Source organism: Semicossyphus pulcher, unplaced genomic scaffold (genome assembly GCF_022749685.1).
Source record: "Semicossyphus pulcher isolate SPU_LCO1_2020_fin unplaced genomic scaffold, fSemPul1.0.p SCAF_11, whole genome shotgun sequence".
Lineage (NCBI taxonomy): Eukaryota > Metazoa > Chordata > Actinopteri > Labriformes > Labridae > Semicossyphus > Semicossyphus pulcher.
Window position 1 is genome coordinate 26,890,565 of NW_027211615.1, and position 27,902 is coordinate 26,918,466.

The 27,902-nt window shown below is 41.0% G+C and overlaps 2 protein-coding genes across 2 annotated transcripts; both read left to right on the plus strand.

Annotated features, from left to right (window-relative positions):
• The first annotated feature begins 1,222 nt into the window (after positions 1-1,222).
• On the plus strand, positions 1,223-6,114 carry LOC138611932 (hatching enzyme 1.2-like). Its single transcript, XM_069685203.1, has 10 exons — positions 1,223-1,256; positions 1,331-1,381; positions 3,151-3,207; positions 3,298-3,344; positions 3,540-3,609; positions 3,690-3,804; positions 4,016-4,188; positions 5,690-5,771; positions 5,882-6,003; positions 6,092-6,114. The coding sequence occupies exons 1-10, from the start codon at positions 1,223-1,225 to the stop codon at positions 6,112-6,114; spliced, it is 774 nt and encodes a 257-aa protein (XP_069541304.1).
• Positions 6,115-7,739: 1,625 nt separating this feature from the next.
• On the plus strand, positions 7,740-12,677 carry ttll2 (tubulin tyrosine ligase-like family, member 2). Its single transcript, XM_069683430.1, has 3 exons — positions 7,740-7,967; positions 10,185-11,530; positions 12,359-12,677. The coding sequence occupies exons 1-3, from the start codon at positions 7,746-7,748 to the stop codon at positions 12,675-12,677; spliced, it is 1,887 nt and encodes a 628-aa protein (XP_069539531.1). The 5' UTR covers positions 7,740-7,745.
• Positions 12,678-27,902: the final 15,225 nt, after the last annotated feature.

Here is a 27,902-nt window from a genome sequence, read left to right on the forward strand (position 1 = left end):
GTTGTACAGCAAAAGCAAAGTGGTCTAAAGAACCACTGAGTTACAATAATGAAGGTTCCATGATTTAGGGGGGTGATTTACACCTTAGACTAAAAGTCAGGTAAATTTTGTCTACTGTCTTTATGGCACCTGAATGCAGCATTCATAAACAATAATAGAGTGTCATTCAACAGCCTCCAACTGGTTTTAAGTGGGAAACTAACTAGCTCTACCAGTTAAAGATCTACATCTGTTTGTTCAGTGGCACCTGAATGCAGCACTCCTTTTGGCATATAGCCATGCACTTCATTTACCAAAACTATTAGCCCCGAGGTGTGTTTCACAGAGTGATCCTGTTCTAATTATGCCATATTCACCCATAAATCTTTAGACTATGTACCATCAACCTTTACCATACAAAACATTAACATTAAATGAACATTTATTAAGAGGCATCTCTCAGTCTGAAGGACACTACAGTTTCTCCTGGAAGGTAAAACTCAGGGCAAATGACACACGGCTCTAATTGAGAGCTTTCAGTTGTTCAGGTGTCATATTGCGCCCCCCAGTGGCCATATTGGACCACAACAAAAACCCTCACTCGTCACGTTTGGACAGAAAAGCAGACTGCTTTCATTCGTTCATTTCCAGCTGTGAAAACAGGGTTGAATTGTGTCACCACGGTTATATTCTCACTTATTTAAAAAGATTTTATGCTCTATCAATTCAAGAATGTTGTCCATTCTTTACACCCTTCTGTACATTAGATAATCTCAAAAAATCACTTTGAAAGCTCCAAAATCCAGTAGTTCGCCAGGGCCTTTTCAATGAGTCTTTAAGGATTTTTTGATAGAGGAAAGTATATTGGAGACAGAAATCTATCTATCTAACTTCATTATCAAGTTTTCAAATAAATGTAGAGGAGTAAAAAGCACAATATTTGCATCTGAACTGTTGTGGAGTAAAAATGTAAAGGGGTTGGCAATGGATATACTAAAGAAAAGTAACCATCCAAAAGTAATCCACTCTTTGTGTTGGCAAAAAGTCTCCCATATAAATAAATAAACACTGTGAACGCTCCTTTATAGCGCCCTCTACAGAAAGGACATAATCAGTGTGAAGTGATGACACCTGTTCAGATCTCTGATGCTACCTGCTTTATCAGATCGTCATTGTATCAGTCAGGAAGCCAGCAGAAGCTTTGTGCTCAGTTTCTTACTTAGTTGAAATGCTGCAGTGCATAATGTGGCTTCTGGTTCACATTTGTGTGTCAACAGGTAAAGACTGATGCTTTAAAACGTCACATATTTTGCAAAACATGATGGTTATTTACTCTTTCTTTGTTGTGCAGTTGTTGGAGTTCCCATAGATCCAACCAAGAAGGCTCCCACTCACGCTCCAGGTATGTGTTATATTTTATGTATTGCACTTTTTACTTCAACTACAATATAAAGATCAATTTTAAGGGTTATTTAACTGTCACTAATATGCTTCATTTGCTGCTGACAGATACTTAACTAAGAATCTTTAAATGTAGATTGTCTGGTGGATTTTACAGGCGAAATAATTTACTGAAAAGTTACTAAATACAGTGTCTTTTTCTGCAGGCGTTGTGCCCTTAAATGGCACCCACAGTGCGACCAGTCTGACCCCAGGTTTGTGCTCACTTGTTGCAGTCGCTACAACATAAAGAATAATTCAGAAATTATCTAATTTCCAAATATGATGTTGCCTCCTAAAAAACATCAATAGACGGTATAAATTTCACTAGATTTCCTTAATAATGGTCAGAATTGGTCTATTCAAAATTGCTGCTCACTGCTTTTACCGACATGTTTACATCTGCTACAAAGGGAAGAATAATTTCACAAATTCCTCAGTTTCCATAGATAATGTCACTGGATTTACAGGGTACAACCAAAACATTAAAAAATAAATCCCCCTCATAAAACATTAAAAGGACTTTGTTACTAGATAAATGTCACTGAATTCCTCTTTTAGTTGTTGACGTGCCGTTAAATGACACCCATAATGCAAAGAGTCCTACATTTGCAGCATAATAAAGAATAATATAAGGAATTCCCTAATTTCAATAGATTTTACTTGCTTCATAAAGCAGATTTTGTAGTGTATTTTTTTTAAAGATTATTTTTCTGTCTTTTTGCCTTTATTAGATAGGACAGATGAAGTGAGACAGATTGGGAGTCGAGCCTGCGATCAGTGCAAAGAGGACTGTAGCCTCTGTATATGGGGCGCCTGCTCTACCAACTGAGCTGGACCAGCGCTCCTTGTAGTGTATTTTTAACCTGCTGAACATTAAAAAATAAATATAAAAGGACTGCCTTTATCTATATTTCGGTGTATTTATCACTTTCAGTTGGTGTTGTGTCGTTAAATGACAAACAGAATTTGACTAGTACGTCTGCAGGTTGGTGCTCATTGCACTTTTAACAATAGCTACAATATAGGGGGAAAAACAGAGGAATTCCTTAATTTTCATGGATGTTAGTTGTTTTAAAACATAGATTGTCAAGTTTATTTTCTACATGCCGAATATTAAAGACTAAATAACTTTTATAAAAATAGAAAAGGAACCTGTTACTATCAAAGTTTTTCTGTTTCAGTTCGTGGTGTGCCTTTAAATGACACCCGCAATGCAACTAGTCCAGCCCAAGGTTGGTGCCAATTGGGTTTAATAGCATTTTTTACAATTGCTATAATTTTAGGAATTAGAGAATTTCCATAGATCTGAGAAAGTCTGTCAAGTATGTTTTATCCATGCTTAATATGCAGGAGTATTTATTTTCAGTTGATGTTTTGCCCTTAAATGTGACTAGTCTGCTCAAAGGCTGGTCCTCGTTGGGTTAACTTTCAACATAAAAAAATATTTATATATTGGGAATTCTGTCGTTTCTGTGAAAGTAACTTGCTTTAGAAAGTACACAGTAATATATTGTATATATGCTGAACATGCCAAATTAAATCCTCGTCAGTGAAACATAAAAGGACTCTGCTACTACCTGAAACATCTTTTTCAGTGGTTGACGTGCCGTTAAATGACACCCACAATGCGACTACTTCAGCCCCAGGTTGGTGCTCATCATTGGGTTTTAAGACTCGAGAAATAGTGCTTTGAAAACACTGAATAAATTATCAGATTTTTTTTCCTAGGTAAAGTTGTGATAAAGCTTGATCCACCGCAGAGAACCAGCGCAGAAACCTTGGAAGGTAAACTTGAAACATGTCAAAGGTACAAATGATAATGTGAATGTGCTGCACATGGGCAGTATGACTCCTCTTACCTGTTGACTTTCATAGAGCTTCGAGAAGACATGATTGTCCAAGAGGGAGACATTTTGATGCCGGTAAGATGAAGAACTTTTGTTTTCCGCACGAAAAAAACAAAGATAAAACATGATGGTGGGAAAACTGTTCAATCCAGACAATTTGCAAGCACCTGGGCTGAATTGAAGGATTTGGACACTTACATCCATGTGATATTTCATTAACTTTGTAGTATGCACAGTGTGTTATAATCGTTGGTCTGTTTGAACCTACAGGAGGACAGGAACGCTGTGGAGACCCTGTGGTTTGACGCCATCGTACCATACGTCATCAGTGATGAACTGGGTGTGTTGTTGTTCTAACAGCTCTGATGTATAAAATATAAAGTGTGCTGTATCTAATATTTTATGTTTTCACTGTGACAGCTTATCAGGCACAAAACATCCACGCTGCCTTCAGGATGATTTCAGATTTCACCTGCATTCGCTTCCAACCACGAAGCACCGAGTACAACTACCTCGAGTTCAAGAACGGCAAAGGGTGAGAGACGTCCTTTCTGTTTAAAGGGGCAGTTCACCCAAACATTGTCTCTTATCTTTAGTGGTGTGCAGAAAGGTCTAATTTTAGATTAGTTGCAATCATTGGAATATTTATATGAAAACATTATGAACTATAACTGCAGATGGTTTACTTCCTGCAGAGTTAATAGAGAAAATAAAAATGGTTTATTGTCTCCTGTTTGTTTCTCCAGTTGTGCGTCTTTTGTCGGTTGTCGAGGAGGAGCTCAGTCGGTGTATTACTCCCAGTCGTGCAGCGTCGGGAATCTCTGCCATGAGCTCATTCACGCTCTGGGGTTACATCACGAACACACCCGCAATGACCGGGATCAATACATCAGTGTGCAGTGGCAGAGCATCGTCCCAGGTAAACACTCGGCTTACATGCAAACAATTCACATCTGCATTAATATGTCCTGGGCACTCTGGGGTAGAAGCATTCCAGACACTTAGTCTGGATCAAAGGCGGTATAAAGAAGTGGAAGTAGCCTCCATGTCTGCAAAGTGAAGCCATTGTGGAAGTGCCTTAAATCTGTGTTCTCTGTCATGGGCAGCAGGGGGCGACTTCACTCTTTGCAAAAAGGAGTTTGATTGTAGAAAACTATATTAGAAAATGAGCCTGCTTCTCACTTGATTTATTACCTCAGTAATCTTAATTCACAGATTCTACATAGTAGAAGGCAGGAACAAGGATTTCCAGTTAGGCAAGTGTTCTGGTTTCCGTTTGAACTACGCTTGTAGTCCGAGTCATATTGACCAATCACGTATCAGCAGGCTGCGGCGTATGCAAGATGAACAGTCCGTGAGGAGAGCAAAAGCAGACGGAACATAATCCACTGTAACAACATCCCGGCTCCCATCAGCGTGATCTGACGACGATTTATTAATCTCTATAAACAGACATCTGCATGCTAACAGCTAACAATCTGTTCTAGATCTAAAATTTAGCTTGAGATGAATTCCCTCGAGGCTGTGTCACAAAAGCCACTCGGCGTTCAGATTTCCCGACTTCTTTGAATGCATCAGATCGATCCAACCTTGGTTAAAATAACGAGCATTTTAAAAGTTTTCTTCTCCTCTTGACGACACACCTGACAAAGCTCGAATTTTTACGTTTTACAAATCTGCATCATGATGTTGAAATGTCGTCAAAGGTAAGACCCGTTAATAACGAGTACATCACAAGAGAACTTTCTGTAACGATGCAGAACGCGGAAAAGGAAGTGTTGACGGTACGTAGATTATCGCTTACTGCCCGGCACGTTCACCGGTGTCCCCAGAGGCTATATCGTCTCAGATTATAGCCGATGGGATCCGAGATTGTTACCTCAGTAAACATTTTCCTAATTTAATATGAATCTGTAGTCTCCCCAGTTTCAAGTCTTCCCCAGAATCAGAATTTGGGTTTATTGCCAAGAAAGTTTACACATACAAGGAATTTGTTTTGGTGTTAAGGTTAAGGTAATAAGAATAAACATATAAGAAACAATACGTATAATACAAAATATGCACAACAGGTGTAATTAAAAACCGTACAGACGTGCAGGATATTGGTGAGTGCAAAAAGCTTACAGTATAAAAGTAGTGCAGTGTACAGAGCAACATGATTTTGTACATTATCACATTTTGATTAAAATGAAGATGAAACACTGAATGCTTTTGGGCGTCACCATCACCAAATATGGTCACTTCTGGCTCCATAAAGCAAAAATGGCGGCGACCAAAAAGACAAACTTGGGGCATTCAAATCGTAGTCCGTCAGTCAACCAATGGGTGACGTCATGACAAGTAATTATAATTATATTATATTATTATTATTATTATTATTATATTATAAGAAAATAATTTGGTATATTTCTGATTTAAAGGGAGAAAAAATAATTTCAAGATGAAACATGGAAACACTCTGAACCTGCCGTACGACATCAACTCCATAATGCACTACGGATCGTAAGTCCTGGACCATCATCTCTTTGGAGTTTATGTTACCTGCATACTTAATGAAATAATTTAACATCATCAGGGTGAAAAACGTCTTTATATTTGTTGTTTTGTTGCAGGTATTTTTTCAGTGTAGATGGAAGTCCGACCGTGTTGCCCCATGAGAGCGGAGTGCAGATGGGTCAGAGGACTCATCTCAGCCATCTGGATATAGAGAAAATCAACAGACTCTACCACTGTGGTAACAACCTTCACTACACAACAGTTGTATCTTTCGTTTGCAGGTTTCAGAGTGTTCCAATAATACTAAGACATATTTCTTCTTTCAGACGAGCGGATGAAATGGCAGTGAGAGGGCTCTGAGATTTAATAAAGTTTTAGTTATCCAGCTCTGTTCCTTGTTCTTTTAGCGAGCGTACCTGCCAGCCTGTGTGCGTTAAATTAAACACTACCCTGAAATGTCTGTCACACTAAATGCTAGAAAGGTACTCGTATGTTTTAATCATCGTTTACACCTCAAATGAGCTAAATCACAAAATATCAGTTTTAGTGTTCGGCGACATCTGTGAGTGGAAAATGCAGAGATCCAAACGGCACACCGCTTTGAGATTGCACTTGAAGTTGTATTGTCTGTAGTCACTGAGCAACGTAGCAATGGAAGAAGGCGGCCTGGTCTGATGAATCACGTTTTCTTTTACATCATGTGGATGTAAAACATAGCCATTTTTTCTTACTTTTTGCATCAGCATAATATTCCTATAACACAGCTCTAATAATAGGCATTCATTCATCTAACAGCCATTGTTCTGCACAGTAGAAACCTGCCTGACAGACAGTTAAAGTCTGTTTGTGTGAAAGTAGGAGGAGCTATAACAACCGAACATGTAGTGTACACAAAGAGACACAACGACGGTCTCTTACACCTGCCATTCTTTAACCTGATGTGCACTCAGCTTGTCCAGGTAAGACAAATCACTTTTTTAAAACATTGTTTATTCCTAATTTGTGTTTTGACTTTTATTCATTAAAGGGGAAGTTCCTGGCTTACATATTATAGTTCTATTTCTAATATTTCTTGCATATTGACTTAGCAAACTTTTTAAGTAGAAATGTGCTTCATTACATTCATTGTTTTATGGGTTTTACCTCTAAATGTTTTAAATAAAGTTTGGCATATTTAATTTGAATTTGATAAGGTGTGTGTGTGTGTGTGTGTGTGTGTGTGTGTGTGTGTGTGTGTGTGTGTGTGTGTGTGTGTGTGTTAGAGAGCTGGCACGCTGAAGCCTGAGTCTGATCCCTCCGTCTGTGGGCGGGGGGAGACAAAGTGTCAGGTTTGTTTGGGCTTCTCAGATTTACCACGTAAACGCTTTGGCTCACACACAAACAAGAAGCAGTGAGCGAGAACTGTGACCTGTTTGTAAAAGTGGAATTAACGTCTCAAACCCCATTCGGACTGGATTTATTGCTCTAGAGGAGGTAGGGTACACGTAAAGTCTTGTCTGGATTGAAAATGTGGGTGATTTGTCACCTTATTGATAATTACATCTGCAGTTTTCCCACGTTGTCCTACTTTCTTTCTATTTGGTAGACAGAAAGGTATAAAACCAGAATGTAAAACTTTGCCAAATAATATAGGACAGAAAATAAACACAATGGCACATGTACAAGGATGCCGAATTAGCTATTAGCAGTTCCTTTTTACGTTAGCATGATTGTAAACACAACTATCGCTGGATTAGTTTTAAACTGAAAAATATTAAAAATGTGTAGATTCTCGGGCAAGTTCTGTTTATTCATGTTGGACCCCAAAGACTATAATAAACTGTATCAGGGTAAGTTCCATCTATTGATAACAAGGTGTTTGATTTCAGTTTTGGTTATACTATTATATTTCCCATGGGTTAAAGCCATCTGGAACAATGACTTGAACAACAACTCTAGTATTTGTGCTGTGTCCATAGTGTCCATAGTGTACGATGCCGTATGGCTACGTCCCTGGTGTTCAGGCTACATGACCGAGGTCCAGAGGTGGTGAGGGAGGTGCTCCTGGAGCGAGGATGGGAGGAATACGACGAAGAAGAGCGGGAGAAAGAAGACTGGAACCTGTACTGGCGAGGCTCTGCGTTTCGAAACTCTGAGTATCACAACCTCTTGCCATGGCAGCGGCTCAACCACCATCCAAAGACTGTTGGTATCACACGCAAGGTAAAGGTCTGACATGATGTGTTTGCTTTGTATGTTTAAGAAGGTTCATCATCCCATCGTGCAAACATGATGCAGACACAAGATTCCTGCATGTGTTTGCACTTTCCCTTTCAAGCTGTGTCAATATTTCCAAATAGGAGGAAGTATGTCGGTGTATTATCCAAATTAATGTACAGAAATCCTGGTATGAAACTTAATCTGAGGGCAGTCAAAGTTTGTCAATGGTCCAATGAGAACATCAAAAATGAATAAAGGTTGTACACCAAAACTCAAAGTTCTTTTTATTGTATTTTTAGAGGCAATACAGTTATGACATATTTATATAGTACAGTTAAGACTTTAAATCCCCCCTCACACTCCCGCCACACGTCTTCCCCATCATTATCCCCACTGGCCAAATAAGAAGATAAATAAATAATTAAACAAATAAATAAGGTAAACAAAAATAAATATATATAGATATACAAAATGGAAGGAGCAAGAGAAGGAATATAATTTGTAATTGGGTAAATTATCTGCATAACAAAAAGGTATCTAACTCCGAGCTGTAATTGCATGCAGAACTCATTGCGATTAACCAGACAACATTTGAAGAAGGTCGACTTCTTATCGTTATTGGACCAAAGCCAGGTGTAACTGCAATTCTTAAAGCATGACCAAGACCTGAAGAAAGATGTTTGCCAGTGAAATGGTAAAAGCGCACAAAATTTCTCTTCCCGTGAGCTTAAACAAGGCCATGACACGTTTTTGACTAGTTGGACCCAAAGTTGCGGACACAGACACAGTAGCAGGTTAAGGAACAGTCTTTTAATTTATGAGAGGCAAAAATATACAAAGATACAAAAATATCACCGAGCACAAAGTAGCAAACAAAAACTCAGGTGGTGTATTAGGAGACGTGCTGACCAGGAAATGCAGGAGCATGTAGCAACACAAAAACACTCTTCAGCGGCAGTGAGGCACACACGAGGAAAAACACGAGAGAAATGATATTAGAAAAACACTTACAAAAAACCACACTGGAGAAGAAAAGATAAGATAAACTTTATTGTCCCCGGAGGGAAATTTGTCATGGACATAAGTGCAATGCTGCTCACAATCAATACATTCATCATACCAATCATACAATACATACAACCATACAATAACATGCCCACTATCAAAAAATAAAAAAGACTATCACTGTGGCAAACCAGTGACACAGCAAATATCATAAATACAGTAAGATACCACATGGCAGTAAAAATGTATGCAAGAGTGGAACAACCTCTTACTAAAACATTATGTTATTGCAGGCTGTTTGTTGAGTAGAGTGATGGAAGTAGGGAGGAAGGAGAGCTTGAAGCGATTGTTTTTATATCTACTAGCTCTAAACCGTCTTCCAGAGGGCAACAGTTCATATTCTGAGAAGAGAACATGAGAAGAGTCCTTCAAGATTTTTTGTGCCTGATTGACAACAATTTTTCCAAAGATAGTTTGAAGGGACAGGTAATCTTTCATACCAATCACTTTCATGGCACATTTAAGCATTTTATCAATCTTAGATTTACATTTGACAGATATAGAGCCAAACCAGGCTGCCTCACGAGAATGAGAAAACTCACGTATGCGAAACAACACTAGAAGCAAAAGCTCTACCGAACAGGACGGAATTATCTGGCAAGGAAGTGGAGTGAGGACCGAGCTTTTATAGAGGAGTTGATTGCTGGTGGATGGGAATCAGGTGTGTGCTCAGCTGCAGCTCAGGACACAGAAAGTGGGTCAGCCACGCCCCCTGCCACACCACTGCAAACTGAGGGAAAGGGAAACAAAGCAGAACAAACCAAAAACACCAAAATAAAAGTAACAAACTACAACCATGACAGGCCAGCCAATTAGTTAAATTAATTGGTTAATTGATATTAATGTTGTCCATTTGTAGTGACGTCTCCGTTGTCATTGAACATGCCATATCCACTGAAACGTTTTTCCCCATAACTAATTTGCACATTCGATCAAAATGTAGGCACAATGAGAATGACAAGAACGTATTTTATGCACTGGTGTGGAACCAAATTGGGCATCATTATCTGGATAACGTATCCAGGTATAGATCAAATGTAAGCAGCAGATGTACATGCGGCCTGAGGCAAGAAATCTTGAAGAGTTGCCAATGAAAGAGTTCTTTTCAGATAAAGTGATCACACTCTAAAATAACTATTTTCCGTTCTTTGGAAGGACTGCTTGGCTCGCAACCTGAGGAGGATGAGAGCCACATTTGGTTCAGCTCTTTATGACTTCAGTCCCACCGCTTTCATCCTCCCCAACGACTACACCCGCTTCCTGTCCGAATGCCACAAACTGCGTCTGACCAGAGGACCATCGGTTTATTGGATATGCAAGCCTGTGGATCTCTCCAGAGGCAGAGGGATCTTCATCTTTGAGGACATCAAGGACTTGGTCTACGACTGCTCGGTCATCGTCCAGAGGTACATCAGTAACCCTCTGCTGATCTCTGGCTACAAGTTTGACCTGAGGATCTACGTGTGCGTGAAGAGCTTTCATCCACTGACTGTTTACATCCACCAAGACGGCCTGGTGCGATTCGCCACAGAGAAGTACAACCTGTCGTCTCTGCAGAACCTGTACGCTCATCTCACCAACACCAGCATCAACAAGTTTGGCCCCTTCTACAAATCCCAAAAAGAAAGAGTGGGCCAAGGATGCAAGTGGACTATGAGCAAGTTCAGGCATTTCCTCCACAGCCAAGACATCAACGAGCTTCTTTTGTGGCAGAGAATCAACAACATCGTGACTCTGACCCTCCTCACGATCGCTCCGACCGTCCCTTCCTGTCCGAACTGTGTGGAGCTGTTTGGCTTTGATATCCTCCTTGATGCTAAGTTTAAACCTTGGCTGCTGGAGGTCAACTACAGTCCCGCCTTGACTTTGGACTGCCAGGCAGATATTACCGTGAAGAAAAGGCTCATCAGCGACCTTATTGATTTGATGAATTATACGTTGATCGACAGCTTTAGAGAGAGGGCTTATCAGAGACGAGGGTACAAAAACTCTTGCTTCAATCCTGTTCTCTCGAAGTTTAAGGAAACCACATTTCAAAAGCGAAGGAGTGCTGGCAAGTCCTCTCAAAATCAAACACTTCCTCTGCTTAAAACTATCCACCAGCCTGAAAAAACGAACCAAAGACCGTCCAGGCAGAATTCTTTCGTAGCTAACAACCCGAGACACCTTCCCCCAGTTGACCTAAACAAGATACAAGCAGCCAGGTGCAGGGTGATCACCAAAACCCACACCGACAAGACCCTAAACTTGATACTCGGCTCACATTCAAGGACAAACGTGTCAGTGGTCAAAAGTCAGATGTGTTCGGCTCTTGCACCGTGGCTGATGGACAACAGGAGACTTCACGAGTCTGAGGTTACAAACTGTGACGACGCTGAAACAGAAGCTGAGACGGAGCTCTCAGAAGGGACAGACGTTTCCTCTTCGATACATGATATCCCACCGAGAAGGCTGGGAATCAGACGTCCTGCTGTGCCCTGGAAGCTGCCAGACATTCACAGGTAAATACAGCACTGCTGTGGATTCTGTACATTTGTTAGGAGAAATCTAAACCTTATTGCATTGTCTTTGAAAATTTGGAAATATATCAGGCTGATACTGAGCTCAAGAGTTATGGCTGCAGGGCTGTTGGCCTCAATGCAAATCTGACCAATGCTAATGCTTAAGGACCAGTTTGCTGATTTTCAACCTCAGTCCTATCACGCTATTCTGGGAAACCTCCGCCAGACTACGGCGGAGGCCAGGGAGCTCTCTAAACTACACTTCCTCAATCTAGGACGCCGCCTCCAATGTCACGTCTCGTTTAAAATCGTCAGGTGTGAAATGTAGACTGCAGACCTGATTTTTTTAGACGATCCACCGGTATATTCTCGTTGTATTTTGGATGCTGTACCGCTCTAAACCATTGCCTGCAGCGAAAACGGTAGGAGTAGTCACTCCAGCGTCTCAGGGAGGGCCGCAATGCATGCTGGGTGTTGTAGGAATGTAGAATGGGCGAAACCATGAGCAGTTTGTACAACATTCTCCACAGCTATGGCGCCAATTTCAAATAGTATTGCTTCTATCGATTACAGAGAACACCAGCTTTGACTGGCAGAGGCTTTTCCCAGGGGCGAACTGCTCCTTTAACTACAGCCTTAGAATGGAGCCTTTTCTCAACAGTATCTTCTGTGGCTTGATTCATATGACCAGACGAGGGAGTTAATTATTCTTCTTTAGCAATAGCTTAGTCTCTTAATAGCTGCTCCCGTACGGAGAAATTGGCACAAGTTATAAAAGGTCGGACTATTCATTCAGCATCACCAACAGATGTTTCCATCGTTTCACAGTGGGAACAACAGGCCAGCGAGGACTCCTCTCGAGGGGAACACAGCACTGAATGGACAACACATTCCTCCGCTCAGAGTCGGAGACTTCATCCGAACTTTTCCCTTTAACACTGCGACCCTGAAGGCCTCTCAGCATGAACTGGATGTTAAGGTTATCATACAGGAGCTTCACAAGCTGACTGGTCAGTTGGCCACATCGGGTAAGAAGAGGAGGAGACAAGAGGTGAAGAAGGACAAAGACGGTGAAGAACAATTTGATTCACTGCTGTGGGGGCCAAAGGATCCTCCATTACTCAGCCAACACTTTAAATCTACTTAGTGATGTTGTTCTTTTGTTAGATGGTAACGATGTCATTTAGCTTAATGTGGACGTTGCCTGATGCGATCTTGGTTTTCTTTTGAGGTCCCATTAGGATCCTTATGCTGGGAGGACTTCTGCCTTACAGTTGAGAAATGTTTAGTTTAGTGCTGCGATTCGGCCTTGTTTTTCAGCTTCATAAGCCTGTTACTGAACTCTTGAACACTTTAAACAGTAGCTTTTTATTTCACCTACTTGTTGACACGTGCGAGCGACCCTTTAAGCTGCTGAAGGTAAAATCAAGTTCGGGCAGTGACAGAACCGTCACAGGGAGCGTATCGACTTGCACTTGATGAACGTGTAATGAGGTCAGTCAGTCAGTGACACCATCTTTTGTTCGTCCTCATGAATTATTGTCAGGGTGCTTAACGACCACTTAACGCCGTATTATATTCTTTAATAATATGATACCGACATGATTTACAGGGCAGACACAAAGGTGAAGCACAGAACTTCTGAACAATAGAAACTTTAAGAGTTGTGAAGTGGAAAAAACACAACCAACAGTAATTAAATAAACACTTAATGATTTATAAAAGTGAACCTTTTTTAATGTATTTTCTGTGTTTTATGGCATTTTTAGGGCGTGTAACAACAACAAAAAATGATGAGCCCTTTATCAGTCTCTAGTGTTGCTCTCATCCTTCACTGGCTGGTCTTTTAGTTTATTCTCGTAGTTGAAAGAAGACTGAGGGCCACTGGAGGGCAGCAAGGCTTCATTATTTGACACCATCAATGCCCTTGCCTTTGTGCTATGACTGCTTCAAAACATGAGTACGACAGAGACACTACGGTGATACGTTTTTGTGCACATCCAAACATTGGACTTCAAAATGTTATGCAAAATACAACTTTCTGCCTCTGCTTTAAGTCTATATATTTTGCATTAAATGTATATATTTAACCCTAAATGTACATACTTTCTCAAATATCCTTGTTTTTGTTTGAATTACTGCTTTTTTTTTTGGCCTTTTATGCCTTTCTTTATTATATTACATATGTTTTTATATTTAATATATTCAATATTTATCTCTTTTTAAATGAAGCCTCCCAGCAAAAGAATTTCACAGCCTTGTTGAATACTTGATTCTGATTGGTCAATTGCGGCGTTTTGTGATCTGTTATTTCTGCATAGAAGACCGTTGCTATGTATACCAGACCGTTGCTATGGACGGAGTTCTAACCTTAGACACTGAAGGACAATTTAAATCAACATTTTGTGTCAAATCATGAATTTAAAGTAAGTAAGTAGCCGTGTAATAAGGAGTATAATGTATAGCGAGTGGGGCATTGGGACAATAAACATCTTGGATCTAGAAGTTGACATTATCATCTCCCTGTTTTTTCAAATGTTAAGTTAAAGGTAGTTAATTAACATAAAAACAGGCCTAAGGGTCCGATCAGACGGAACGCGTTTTAGCAGCTGGGGGCTTTTTTGTCATTGTTTTCAATGAGAGGCTTTTTGCGCGCTGCTTTTGCGTTGCAGAGCGCTTCGCGTTTTCCAGGAAACGCTCCGAGCGCCTCAAGTTGAAAAAACTCAAAGCAGAAAAGCGCCCGACGTCATGGCCGTTTTTTCTCATTGTCGAATCGGATGAAAGGAGGGGCGGGCCTTATGTCAGTTTACAATATAACGGTTAGGTTAATGACAGCTAATGATTTGGTGGTTGCCTTAACAACAGTAGAAAAAAAGCAGCCCCCAGCTGCTTAAACGCGCTCTGTCTGATCAGGTGTTTACTTCCACAAAAAAGGCCGTGCGGTGCGCCTCACGTTTTACAGCCTGCAAAACGCGTTCTGTCTGATCCGGCTCTAAAGCAAGAACCGCACAAATGTGTTCTCATAGCACAAACCAGCAGGAACAAAGTGTTTCCCCACAGTTTCTATAACTAAGAGAAACTAAAATGTATTCATCATAACATCAATCATTGAATAAGATGTGTATCCGTTTATTTCAGTGCAGAAACGTCAACATTTCAGTGCTTTATAGAAAAAATCTCTCCCACTGGCAGGAGGAACTGCACTCTAGCATCCATCAGTATGACTTATCCTACAGTTGGCTATAGTAAGCTCTGTTTTCTAATATATTCATGACTGTTAGAGTTTCTGAATAACTGAATAAAGGCAAATTTCTCATTGTTTCATTTCCTCTAATAAGACTAATGACTCTGCTGTACTTGTCATGTTTTCGTCTGAAACAGGACTCTGTCATTTCAACGTAATTTTACTGTTTTTTTGTTTTTTTCCCCATTTTTGTGACTTAAAGTTTTCCACAAACGGAGAGCGGACCAGGCAGCCTTATATGGCCTTCTCTCAGTGCGTCTATTATGCTAATGGTCAAATCTAATGACTGTTCACCTCCTCATTCACAAGTGAGACACATCAGGGACATGGAAAAACAAGTGAGTCAAGAAAAGTCTGTCTGGTTAAGACAGTAAGGTGAATCTTATCTGAAACACACGTGCGAGCAAACCTCACACACACACAAATAAGAAAACAAAGTCCTGGACAAGAATGCAGAAAATGTTCTTGCATGAGGTCAAATATGTGAGCGAGTACCTGCTCATAAAATGTGTGTGAACTCTCTCAGATGTTTTAAAACCAGTTTTCATTAGAACAGAGACCTCCTCCTTTTTCTGTGTAGCTAAAGAGTGAGACGCAGTGAGGCCTGCTGCTGTTTAGCACGCACACAGTTGAAATGCAGACATTACCGATTGACTCTTAACTCATAAAGAGCACCGAGCCTGCAGTTTTATATGCAGATTATTCTGATGTCAGCACTTCTGTAGATATACTGTATAAACAGACAATGTGACCAAACAGGTTTGTGTGGGGAGTCCTGTAATTCAGCCAGAGATATTAAGGTTACTTCCAAGGAGGTTGATGCACTGACTGAACACTTTCAAAATAAAAGCTTGAGATATTTTGTATTTTGCTTTTTTTTCCTGAAAGAGAGGTAAATTATTCTGAAAAACTCCACTAACTAAAAAATAGATGAGATTCCATGTTGATCATCTGATTTACGAAATGAAGAGAAAAGATGTTTCAGTAAGTCCCTGTGGTGGAATAAACATTTACATAACTAACTTAACCTTGCCTTACAGTTCCTTTCTTACGTGCATTTATATTTTGAAACATTTTAAAACATATAGTGATTTTAAAGTTGGCAAAAAGAGGAGGAGGAGGAGGAGGAGGAGGAGGAGGGGGAGGAGGAGGAGACAGGCCCGAAATACACACATGTACAAACTGGAGTGTAGACATGAATTAATGGAGAGATGTCAGAGTGATGGGGCTGCACACGGAGCTGCGCCACGGGGCCGGTTTGTTGTTTTAGACTTGTCTATAGTGTTAGGCCAGTCTGAATATTGCTCATAGATTAGTCTAAAGCAGGTTAGACCGTTTCACAAAAGTAATGATTGACTAATTGCAAATCAAAAAAATTAGACACCTTACCCCCAGGCTAACATGGCTCTAAGACCCATGTTACCATGGTAACAATCAGTGAGACCTGCTGACCAGTAGCACCAAATTTTGAACGTCTTTGATGGTCCTTTCAACGGTCGGATTGACACTGTTTACTGTTGCTGCAATCTTTTTCCATATCAGGCTTGTTTTGTTGTTGTTGTTGTTGTTGTTACTGACCAGCTCGTCCTGCTGCCGTCAAACTCCCGACCAGTCAGTCTCTCTGCTTCTACTGCTGCTGAAAGGCCTCCATGTGCTGCCTGAGGGCCTGCACACACATGCACGCACACACACAAACACACACATTGTGACCTTGTTCCCAAACACGTACTCTGTGCGTGACTCACGAGTTGACTCTGACTGTGTTTGTAAATGTTTGCACAGATTTACTCCATGATGTGTTTAACGGCTCTGCATCACACCTGGTGACAATAATCTGCAGCAGGAAACAGGAAATAATTTTACGCTCTTTGAAGTCAGAACAAAACTTATAAATGTGTGTGTCATCAGAAACTGTCCAGGTACTGATTCACCAGAGTTTCCAAAACTACTTAACATCAATTAAAGCAACACTCGTCTGCGTCAGCGAATAGTTTGAGGGGAAAATGAAACCGTGATTTTTTTAGATGGTAAATAAGAGATTTCTAACTGTTTCATATGAAGCATAGAAGAGAAAAATATATACACACATTGAACAATTGGTATCAATTTCGTGTTCTTTAACGACCTCACATTAACAAGTTTTGCGCTGAAATTTAGTCAAATTGAAGGAAATTTGAAAGACAGTTCATTCAGACTATTAATTAAACCTTGCGCCTTCAGCTGGGAATGTAAAAGCATGATCTAGGATTGTTGCTGTTGTGTTTGATTATAACCTGAGTTCTAATGATCACATTAGCAAATCGGTTCAGACTTGTTTTTTTGCAACTCAGAAATATTTCTAAAATCTGTCGGACTTTGCCCGAGAGCATCACAGAGCAGATCATTCATGCTTTCATCTCTCCCTGACTGGATTATTGTAACGCCCTTCTTTCTTGTTTAAGTGAATCTGCAACTGGTGCAAAACGCGGCTACCAGACGAAGACAGCTATGACCTCTATTCCAGCCGACTTACCTTAGCTTCAGTTCAAGATCCTCCTGATCAAAGTCAAAGCTCTCCATCACATGGCACCCTCTTATATTTCTGAACTCATCACCTAATACTCTTCGTCAAGATTACTCAGATCGTCAGATCGTTGCTTTTAAATATCCCTCGGTCGAACAAAGGGGGGGCCGTGCTTTTCAGTGTCAGGTGGGCTGAGTCTGTTCCACAATTTAAACAAGACTAGGTCCAGACCTAGTGTGTGGCTGACCGCATCAGGTCAATGTGCGCTTTTGTGGGCAATGTGTTACAAGGACTGTCCTTATGAGGCCGATGACAACGTGTTTGAAAGCAGGTGCGCGCCGTGGACGTAGGTGAGGACAGCGGACGAGCAGCGGAGGAGCAGCCCCGCCTACTCCCCGAACAAAGTATCCAGAGCCGTGAGTCGTGTTGGTGGAGGTCCAATATGCTCCATTGCGATGTCGTAACTCTCTCTCTCTACAGCTCTGAAAGTTCAGTCACTCAGTCAGTCAGTCAGTCAGTCACATACAGACCTGTGTGTATTTTTTTTAATTCTTATTATGTTTATTGCTTTTACTGTGGAGTATCTGTGGAGCATTTTAATTTGTATTTAATTAGATGTTTTTATGCTGCTATTCTGCATTTCTGTTATTAACTGTGAAGCACTTTGGAACTGCTGTTTTGAAAAGTACTATAAGTAAAGTTCATTATTATTACTATTAATGTGCGTCAAATAATTCACATTTTCAAGTAACTGCTGGTTGTTGTTGTTATTGAGATTAGGAATATATGTTTAAATTATTTAGCCACCACAACAGAAGTCCTTATTTTTGTACCCAGTAGAGGCTGCAATGCCCCCAGCTTGGACCTTTCTTAAACCCTCTGTAAAATAAATCTGGGGGTCATAACCGCTAGATTTTAAGATTTTAAAATGGACAAGCAGATAAACTCAGTTGTGAAATCAAACTTTTTCCAACAGCGGCTTTTATCCAAGGCCAAGTCCTGAGGTCAAAGTTGAAGCTCAGAGGCGAGCCTTTTCTGTCGCAGCGCCAAAGCTCTGGCACGCTCTGCCTCCACATGTCCGGCTGTCCCCCACACTGCCTGTTTTTAAATCAAACCTTTTTATTCCTCGGTTTTTGGCTCTGCATGAGAGTCGCATTTTTTATTCCTTTACTTTCTTATTGGTCTTTGAATTGGTCTTTTTGTTTTATTGTTGTTTTTATGGTTTTTATGTTTGATTGTGCAGCACTTTGGTAAACTTCTGTTGTTTTTAAATGTGTGTGTGACTAATCCATCTTCTTGCAGCTCTACGAGTTAATATATGTTAGCAAAAACATTTCCTCCTTTAAAGAGGACGACCTGAAATCTGCAAGCTCCACTAAAGTTCCTCTGAAATCAATCGCAGCCTTAATTAACTTGCTCTATAGAAAACAGTGTTTGCACAGTCCTGTGTTGAGTATGTTATGTTTCTATGGCTGTCAAATCAGAGCTGCTTTCACCACGCCTCCTGACACTCAGTCTGAAAGAAGCAGTGCTAATCGTTTCCAGCCTGACAGGCAGCAGATGGATCGCATGAGACAGAAACAGGCAGCGACTCGTCCACGTCTGTTCCAAAGAGAAACCATAAGTTATTAAGCGGGAAATATGTGCAGCACACTTTCGCCAGAGAGTGAATCATCACATTCAATTTACAGAGGATTAGCTAAATGTTTGAGAGTTAACAGGGACACCTTTTTAGTTATTCAGGTCATGTCGAGATTAGGGAGATATTTACACATGACTCCCAGCAGCGGCCTGTTAGACACACATGAAACCACAAACAACAAATACACAGGGAGGCGTAAAAAGTTCCACATTTACTGCAGACTATTAAACTGTCTGTTAAAAAGTGTTAACTGAAGGTATTCCCTGAAGTTCAGGTATCAGAGCGCTCGTAATCCCATAAATGTAAACGACAACGTAAAGCTGGTGGGACCGGTTCTGCAGCATGCACGCTGCAGGAGGGGGAGGCTCGTATTGGCTCATGGGAAAACTGAAATGAAAGTTCACGAGGAAGCAGTTCACCTTCATTGTGTCAGTGGGGAACAATCAAATGTGCGTACACAGAACTCCAGGAGGGCTGGTGTTGTGAAACAGGACAATGATGTCATGAGAACACTGCGGTTTGTTAAGCAACACTGCAGAATAACGGCTGCCAAATCAATATTTCTTTGGCTTAAAGTCAGGGTGTAGGGACAAAACATCATAACAATCTTCTACTTTAGAGTTCGTAGGCAAAATAACAAATAAATTAAGAGTAAACTTCTGCGCCTCCTTTTTGGCTGTTTACAGGCTTTAAAAAATCTCACCTGAGAAGGTGAAACTTGGCAAATCGCAGGTTGTTTCAGAGTGAGGGAATTCCTATTGACGGTGTGCTGAAAGTGCACATGAAAGCCTGAATCAATGGTGCAAAATCCTGCACAAAAAAAGTGGACATTTCAGCACAGGCGACAAGTGCCTTAACTGCAAAGCAACCCGAAAAACCTAAGTCAGATAAGTGTCAACATCAGCGATGTGTTTCAGAGATGAAGAGGAGGTAACCGGCCTCAAGTTGTAAGTGAGCGTGCCGTTCTTCTCCTCGGAGGTTTAGCAGCTAACTTAATTTTTCTTTTGACATCTAAATGCATTGTATGATTGGTTTGATTGTATGTTAATCCAAAAAGCAGTGTGCAAAGCATGCAGTACGTTGCATGTGAAGCATGTTTATGAAACGGCGTTGTGAGACGGGCTTACAGATTTCAAACTGCACACCCCAGCTTTAGAGGAAATGTGGGCAGTGTTTTATCTTTTAATTATTATCATGAAATCCCCTAAAAATCCCCCCAAATCTACTGATTTTACTATCAAGTATTGTCTTTACTCCTACAGCCTGTTACAGCTTGTAGATCTGCTGCAAAGACTAAAAGGTTCAAAGCACCAAAGAGCCGTGCTGTTGCTTAGGTTACATGATGATTATAACAGAGTTGGACAACAATACAATGACAAATTCCTACTTTTCTCTGAAGCTAGAATCAAAATGTAACACGGGTTTACTTCTCAAATGTGCTCTGAAACAAATCCACATGTCCCCCCTCCACAAACTGACCTGCACTTCTCTGACTCTGCTGATTCTCACCGCCTGAATTTCTTCTTCTGTCAGAGAGGATGTTTCATCCTCTGCAGCTCCAATCTTTCTCTGCACATAGACGAAGGAATAATGCAACGTTTTAGATTAAATAAAACAAGACTAAAAGTTAACTTATTTGAGCGTGTTAGCGTAATATCATCTGCTTATTTGTACTGAAGACAAAGTTAGTGGCTAAGGCCACTGGAAATAATAATTTTTCAGGTGTTTTTCTTTCCAGGTTTTGGAAAAATAAAAGTTTTGATCTGATGAAAAGTGAGGGAATTACTCAAGTTATTAAAAATCTTCCTAATCACAGTCCTGAAGAAGCGTGCCAGAGTGAAACACCTCCAGGGTCGACGGGTGCAAGAAACTTCCCTCCTGCATTATTGTGTTCATTATAATCTCGTATAAATTGCAGTGAAACGAGGCCATTTGGAGCACTGCAAAATGTTGTGTGCGTGCGTTCTATTGGAGGAAACATACCATGATAACTTAAACTGACATTAAGATACACTGATAAAACACCAGCTTACTTCCTGTTCAAAGCATGCTGCAGATGGTTGATGGTTGCATGCTATCAAATGATCACTGGGTGTTTTTACCTCTGAAATCCCCAAGATGTTTGTCTTGTTTTTGTTCCATCAGATTTCCTCTCTTCAGTGATTTTATCCTCAAAACATTCGCAGCCCCGAGACCTAAAAACACGAGACAAAAGTCGCTTAAGAAGCTGCGCTCAGTTTGTGTTTTTATGCTTTAAACCTTTACCGGAAAAGACACACGGCATCACGCAGCTGCCCTGATCTCTCTCAAAGGACTCTTTGTTGGGGATAGACTCTTTCCAAAAGCATTCACGGTGTAAACACGTTGTCATACATTGTCAGCCACAGCCCGACCGAAATATATATATAATATGGTAGGTAAATAGGAATAAAACACACCTGGGTTGATGCAAACGCCGAGCTGTGAGCCATGTCAGTTGTTCAGGTAAGCCTGCACCTTCTCTTTGGTGGCTGCAGTCGATTGTGACTTGTTGCTGGCTGAAACACCAACAAGCCTTCGTGTAAAGAAACATTTAGGAGATTTTCATCCTCATCTCTGTCCATCTAAGGTATGTATATGGTATGAAAAAGTCCTGCAAGTAATGTCACGTATTTCAAACTTCATGCACAGGATGGAAAGATAACTGTCCTGACACGCAGCTGTCGTTTAAGTTCTGATGTCTTTGTTTATAAAAAGGTTGTTGTAACAAACTATCAAAATACTCCTGTGCATTGATATTCCATCTGATTTAACAAATGTTATATGTTGGGCACCATTTTGGCTCAGCAGTTAAAGCATGCACGCATGTATAGATGCTACAGTTCTTGACGCAGTGGCACAGGCCCAACTCTCTCTTCCCACATGTCCAGCTCTATCCACTGTCCTTCTCAATAAAGGCACAAGGAAGAAGAAAAAATCTGTAGGAAAAAAAGGAAGAGGACATGGGCTTCTACAACCACACCAGTAGCCACATTTCATGTTGCACTTCCTCATTTCACAAACTATACTAAAAATGTTCTTCAACAACTCTGTTTGAAGTCTGCATTTGAAGGCTACATGACTTCCCCTCCATCCAAAAGGAAATGGGACGTACCAGCCGAGGCGACAGCATGCAAAACGGAGGGGTAAGGGGCTGGAATTAGGCCCACATGGCCCTGCTTTCATTTCTAACAGCAAAAAGGGCATCTCCAAATACAAGTGCAAACATGTTATAGACAAGGACACATTTTACAGTTACCAGATTTCCAGCCCTGCGAGACAAAGTAAACAGCAAAAGAAAAGCAGCAGAGCGAAGCAGAGGCTGCTGCTGCTCGAGCGCCTCCTGGAACATGTAGGCTCTGCTGGCATTTGTCTTCGACACAAATCATCCGTCTCCGTCAGTATAGCGTGTTATTGGACTACTTTTAAAATCAACACTGACTGGACATCCACCAGCTTGCAGTATGTTACATATTAAAACCACCCTTATGAGATCTTCTGTTGGAGCAGGAGGAAAAGGATTGCTGTGGGGGCCTTAGCCTCTGGTCCTGTTTTAGCGTCTGGATCCCTGAGAACATCCATCCCTGCACAGCCTCACTGGCATATCCTCCCTCTCGTAGGTTAAACTGGGAGTCCTGGAGGCAGAGGCGGGGAGGAGGGGATGGGGGCTTGGGAAACCGGTGACACTGGGAGATTGGGTTATGTCCGTCCTCGCTGTCACTTAATATACTACTTCTGTCTCTCGCAGAGGAATGCATGGGAAATGTGCGGCGTCTCAGAGGTGTCGAGGCCTGACTTGTGTTGTTTGGCGCGCAAACACAAGAAGCCGCTGTTGTTGTAACTTGTTTTTTGACCTTTGACCCAGTTCGAGCCTGCGCTGCTTCCTGGACTAGGCTCTCTGCCTGTGGCAGGGATGACGACGTGTTTTTGTTTCATCACAGTTTGAGGATAAAGTTTCAACGTCAGAGCTTGAGACTCTCTCCATGTGGTCATTTACGGTCTGAAAACTAACAATAACTTCCTGATTCGTCCCGGCCCGAGGGGAAACTCTGCTGCCCATCGAAGTGAGAGAGATGTTGAAATGCTTCAGTTCATTTGATTCATGCTCGGCCCTGGGAGGGCTGGGTGTCCAGACTTGTGTGTTTTTGTTGTCCTGCTGGGATTGTTCCCATCAATCCGGTGGCACGAGGCAGGTTCCCAGGAAATGTTCTTTGAGGTGCTGCTATAACAATTTAAAAAGTGTGATACATTTATGATATTATCTGTGATAAGGTGAAAAAGAGCATACAGACATGACGGACGAAAGCAATAAAATGAGAAAATTGACATGTTTCAAGATGTTTAAAAATGTAGAACTGTGTTCATTTAACAATGTTTCAACTTTCTTTATTGTTTAATTCAAAACTGCTGTTTTTGTCTCATTCGACCAAAGTATGCTGCTTGGGAAAAACATCACCCAGTTACTCTTGTGTCTTGTTGGTTTCTCCCCATTTTTTGGGAAAGTCATTTGATGATTATCGAGGCTTCAATAAAAGTTTAAATGAATTAATTTGTCTGTAAAAACGTTGCTTTTATTAAGTTTATGTTCTAGGTTTAGCAGGGTAGTTAAGCATCTGTGTGTGTGTACAAGCGAAACCCCTGCTAAGACACAGAGGAAACCCCGAAGCTGTACTGAGTGCAGCCATATTTTGTATCGAATGTGAAGTTACATTTAAGCATTTTATGAGTTTAAGCATCTTTGTTCTGATCTTAATGTTCTGTGGTAACCAGGCTCGGAGACTAACGGCGTAACGTAATTAGGATAAAAAAAAAGAAAGGCAACTGTATTCTGTTACAGTAACAGAAAAAAAGACGTAATTAGATCACAGATATATTTATTAAAAATGGAGATTACTCGGATTACAATTTTAAAACACATTTTAAAATGAAGATGATATAATACCAGAGACGCTCTATAACATCTGGCTTCTCATTTCTAAACCGTCCGTCTGACCGTCTCTGATAACACCACTTGTTTTTTTTTTTGTTTTTTTTTTAACAAATTGAAGCTTTATTGAAGCAAATGACAAGGGACCAACATCAACATCAAACATTGTGTATACAACGTAAATGACACAATTATCCAATCACAAATACGCCAGGGGGATTAGACATTAGTCAAAGAAAATAAAATAAAATTAAAGAAATTAAAGAAATACATTATACGTCTCTGATAACACCACGCACCTGCGCGCACACGCTACGACACGTCACGACACACACGTCTCACAACACCGCTCCTCAAAGTTGCCGTCAACGGTCTATGGTTGCCATGGCAACTGTCACAGTACAGTGCAAGTCAAGCTGTCGTTGTCATTATCGGAGAACCAGACATCTAATTTAAAGACACATTTACAGGCGAGACCAACCGCTAACGTTAGCTGCACAGAATACCAGTTTAAAATGTTAGCTAACCTGTCGTCTTCTTCTACTACTGAAAAACTGTTTGTGACTCTGGTGGTGCTAAGGGTCGGGCTGGTGAGGGTAAAAACACAAGCTCCAGACTGGAATAAAGTTTATGGCAGTTTACTTGAAGTTTGAGTGTGAAGACGTGTGAACAGCAGACTGAACAAATGCGCATAATTACAGCTATTGATTTAAACGGGCACTCGCGCATCACAAAAGAAGGAATAATGTTACACTTTAATAAAAGTCATTGTATTCAAATGTCTTTTTTCTCGTCTTTATTTGCAGATTTAGTGTTGAAGTCATCCAAAAGTAAGTGAAAGTAATCAGTTACGTTAAAATGGTGATACTTGGATTAAGTTACATTTTTAACAGGTAATTAGTAACTGTTTCAGAATACATTTTTAAAGTAACCCTCCCAACTCTGACTGTAACTAAAAATAAGATGTGTACTCTCCACCTTCCTGTTCATGTGTTGATGTGTACATTGTAATTCGTTAATACATTAGCCTTTAACTTTCAGGATTACCCTTTTTTCAGGGGCTTATATCTGTTTATTCAAAGTGACCTTTCTTCCCATCGTCCTCAACAGTTTTCCAGAAGTTTCTCTCCAGTTTTCCCGCCCAACCCTCTCCCCTATGAAAGTGGTTGTCAGATTCAAGAGTGATTGATTATTCTTGCATTTTGTCTCTCTTGAAAGATCCCCATCACTGGTCTCTTGCTCTTCCAAACGTCCTGTCTCCCTGGACTTCTTCCTCGTTGGACTTGGCTAACTTTCTCTTCTGTTTCAGCCGCAAGTTCATCAGTCATCTCTTTGACTTGGAACGGGAGGTTCAGGAGTGTTGAAGTAAGTTTGTTCTTGGCTGCAGAAACCTCAGCCTGAGCCTGGACCTCTCTCGGGATGTTACTCTGGATCACTCTCTGGGGTGTCTGAGGATTACATAAACCAGAGCAAAAGTCTTGTAAAGTCCCCAACTCTCAGCTGTGCTCGGGCCGAAAGGTCAGACTGGAGGGTTTCAAGCTGCGTTCCTTCAGCTTTAACGACCACAGACGGGCAGAGCTTCTGGAGCACAGAGGTTAACGTCCTGCTGGCCTGCTGCTGGCTGAGGGAAGCAGAGGCCCGAACATTATTTCTGTCCATCCTGCAAATGCCTCCATCCTCCCGTCTCTTGTTCGTCCTCCCACTAATGTTCCGAGAAATAAAGCTGCAATCTAATGACCTGACGAATAACTGAAAGATAATGACCGACAGGACATTTATCTTCATTACAACTCGTCTGAGAATGTTTTCCACCTCAATAATTTGCCTTTATCATTCAGCTAGATCGCTGTGATGGAGCCTGAAAGATAAGATAAGATAAAACTTTATTAACCCCGAAGGAAATTACAATGCCGGAGCGCCAAAAAATCCAAATAAAACAAAATATACAATAAAATGTATTTTATTTGATCTATTTGTACAACTAAAAAAGAGAGCTAGGCATGTTAAATGTAGCCGAGTTCAACCAGGACGACAGTTCATACTCATTCATTCATTAGCATCATTCATTCACGTCACGTTCTCTCTCTCTCTCCCGCTCTGTCCTTCCTGTCTGGTGATCAGCTGATTATAGGCGTTTACTATTTAAGTACTAAACCAACCGGATTCAGCCTCGACATCTGTCGACCAATCATCCTCCTCTCAGTTTGTCGTTTCAGCTCCATCATTGCGACCCTCCTCCGCCCCGTTCACCTCCAATCCATCTCATCAGCGTCCAAGTCCAGCTCCTCAGCTCGTCCTGTCTCCACCATCACCACCACCACCAGTGGGGGTTATCCTATCCTGCTCTCGGCCTCTCGACATCTTCAATTACATGAAGACATCACGATGGAGTCTAATGGCACATGAGACACATTTCATTCTTTCCAAACTTGTAAATAAATAACTGTTCAATCTTAAAAAAGTCTCTCCTGATTGAAAAAATATTTTGTGCTCTGCATGAATGTGTGTGTGAGAACTTTGAGTTCTGAGTGTTTGGAGTCTGGTGATTTCTTCTGTTTATTTGATGTTTTGTTGTTTTTTATGGGAGTATGGTTTCATTAAGCAAATCTAAATGTCGTCTGGGGCTGCACGGTGGTTTTTGTTTGATTTATTTATTATGTCGAACATGTTTAAAATGACAAAATAAAAGAAAAAGAAAAAAACTTGCAAATCGCAGTAACTGCATTCTTTCTAAAGAGCCTCAATTTATAACAAAAGTCTGTTTGAAGAGGGCGCAGGATGAAGTGAAGAAACTTACCTGGTCCGACCCCCTTTTTCTGTAAACTATATCAATCAGTTCAATACTTGTTTAATGTTTTACATGTTTTCATTTCTTCACTGCAGCTGTTCCACAGATTAGTTCAGCACTGCTTCTAACTACTTGTTTTTTGTAAATATCTGTTCCTCTGAGGTTGTGTTTAGTTTCCCTCTGTTGAAAGGGGGTGGAAAGCGCTGTCGCCTCACAGCTAGAAGGTGCTGCGCACGTGCATGTGTGGGCTCCCTCCGGGTACTCCGGCTTCCTCCCACAGTCCAAAGACTTGCTCGTCAGGTTCACTGGTGACTCTGAATTTCCCGTGAGTGTGAGTGTGAAAGGTTGTCTGTCTCTGTGTGTCAGCCCTGTGACTGATCGGCGATCAGTCCAGGTGTAACCCCGCATCTCACCCAATGACAGCTGGGATAGGCTCCAGCTTGTTCTACCAAACTACATGCCCAAAACACTAAACTACATAAACTACTGTATAAACTTTAGGACTGTGCACCTTTGTCTCTTCTGGCTCAGAGATTTCAGGAACTCTCAGCTGCTCTGATACACCTTCCTTCACAGCAGATCTGATGAGGCAGATAAAAGGGGAAATGAAAGGGGAAGAAGATACGTCAGTGGCACACCATGTTCTGTCATTGTGTGATTTCAGATGCAGGTGCAGTCAGAGAAGTATTACAACAGAAACCTGCAGCTGCTTGAGTTCCTGTTATGTCTGCAGGGTTCCTAAGCTTGTCTCTGTGATGGTATTTACTGTGTCAAGGCTCTAAATGCACCTAAACAGGGAAGAGGAGGGCAGGGAGAACATTATTCTACAATATATTACGCAGATAGATCATGAATGAGAAACTCTGCAGCTTGGGAAGAGAAGGAAAGCTGCAGTGTGTGCACGCTGGGGCCAAAGGTATGTATCATGATGAGTGCCAAAAATCTCAGCCTCCTGTGAGATTGTATGGACGAAGGTGAGAAACCTCTGCCGCTCTGAGTTACAGCTGTTAGTACAGCTTTACAGTGAGTCGCAGGTCGGCTTTAGAATCCGAGTACAGTCGTCTGATTGTTAAACTGTCTGACGGGCTGCAAACTTTACTCTGAAGCTGCACAGATAAAAACGTTGTGTTACATTTCCTTAATAATCGCTGTTTATTTCAGTTAATAATTGTGTTTTTATTCTAATTCTTTTGCATAAGTCACGTGTTTCTTCAATCATTTTAAAAGTACGTGTTCTTAACAGCTGTAAA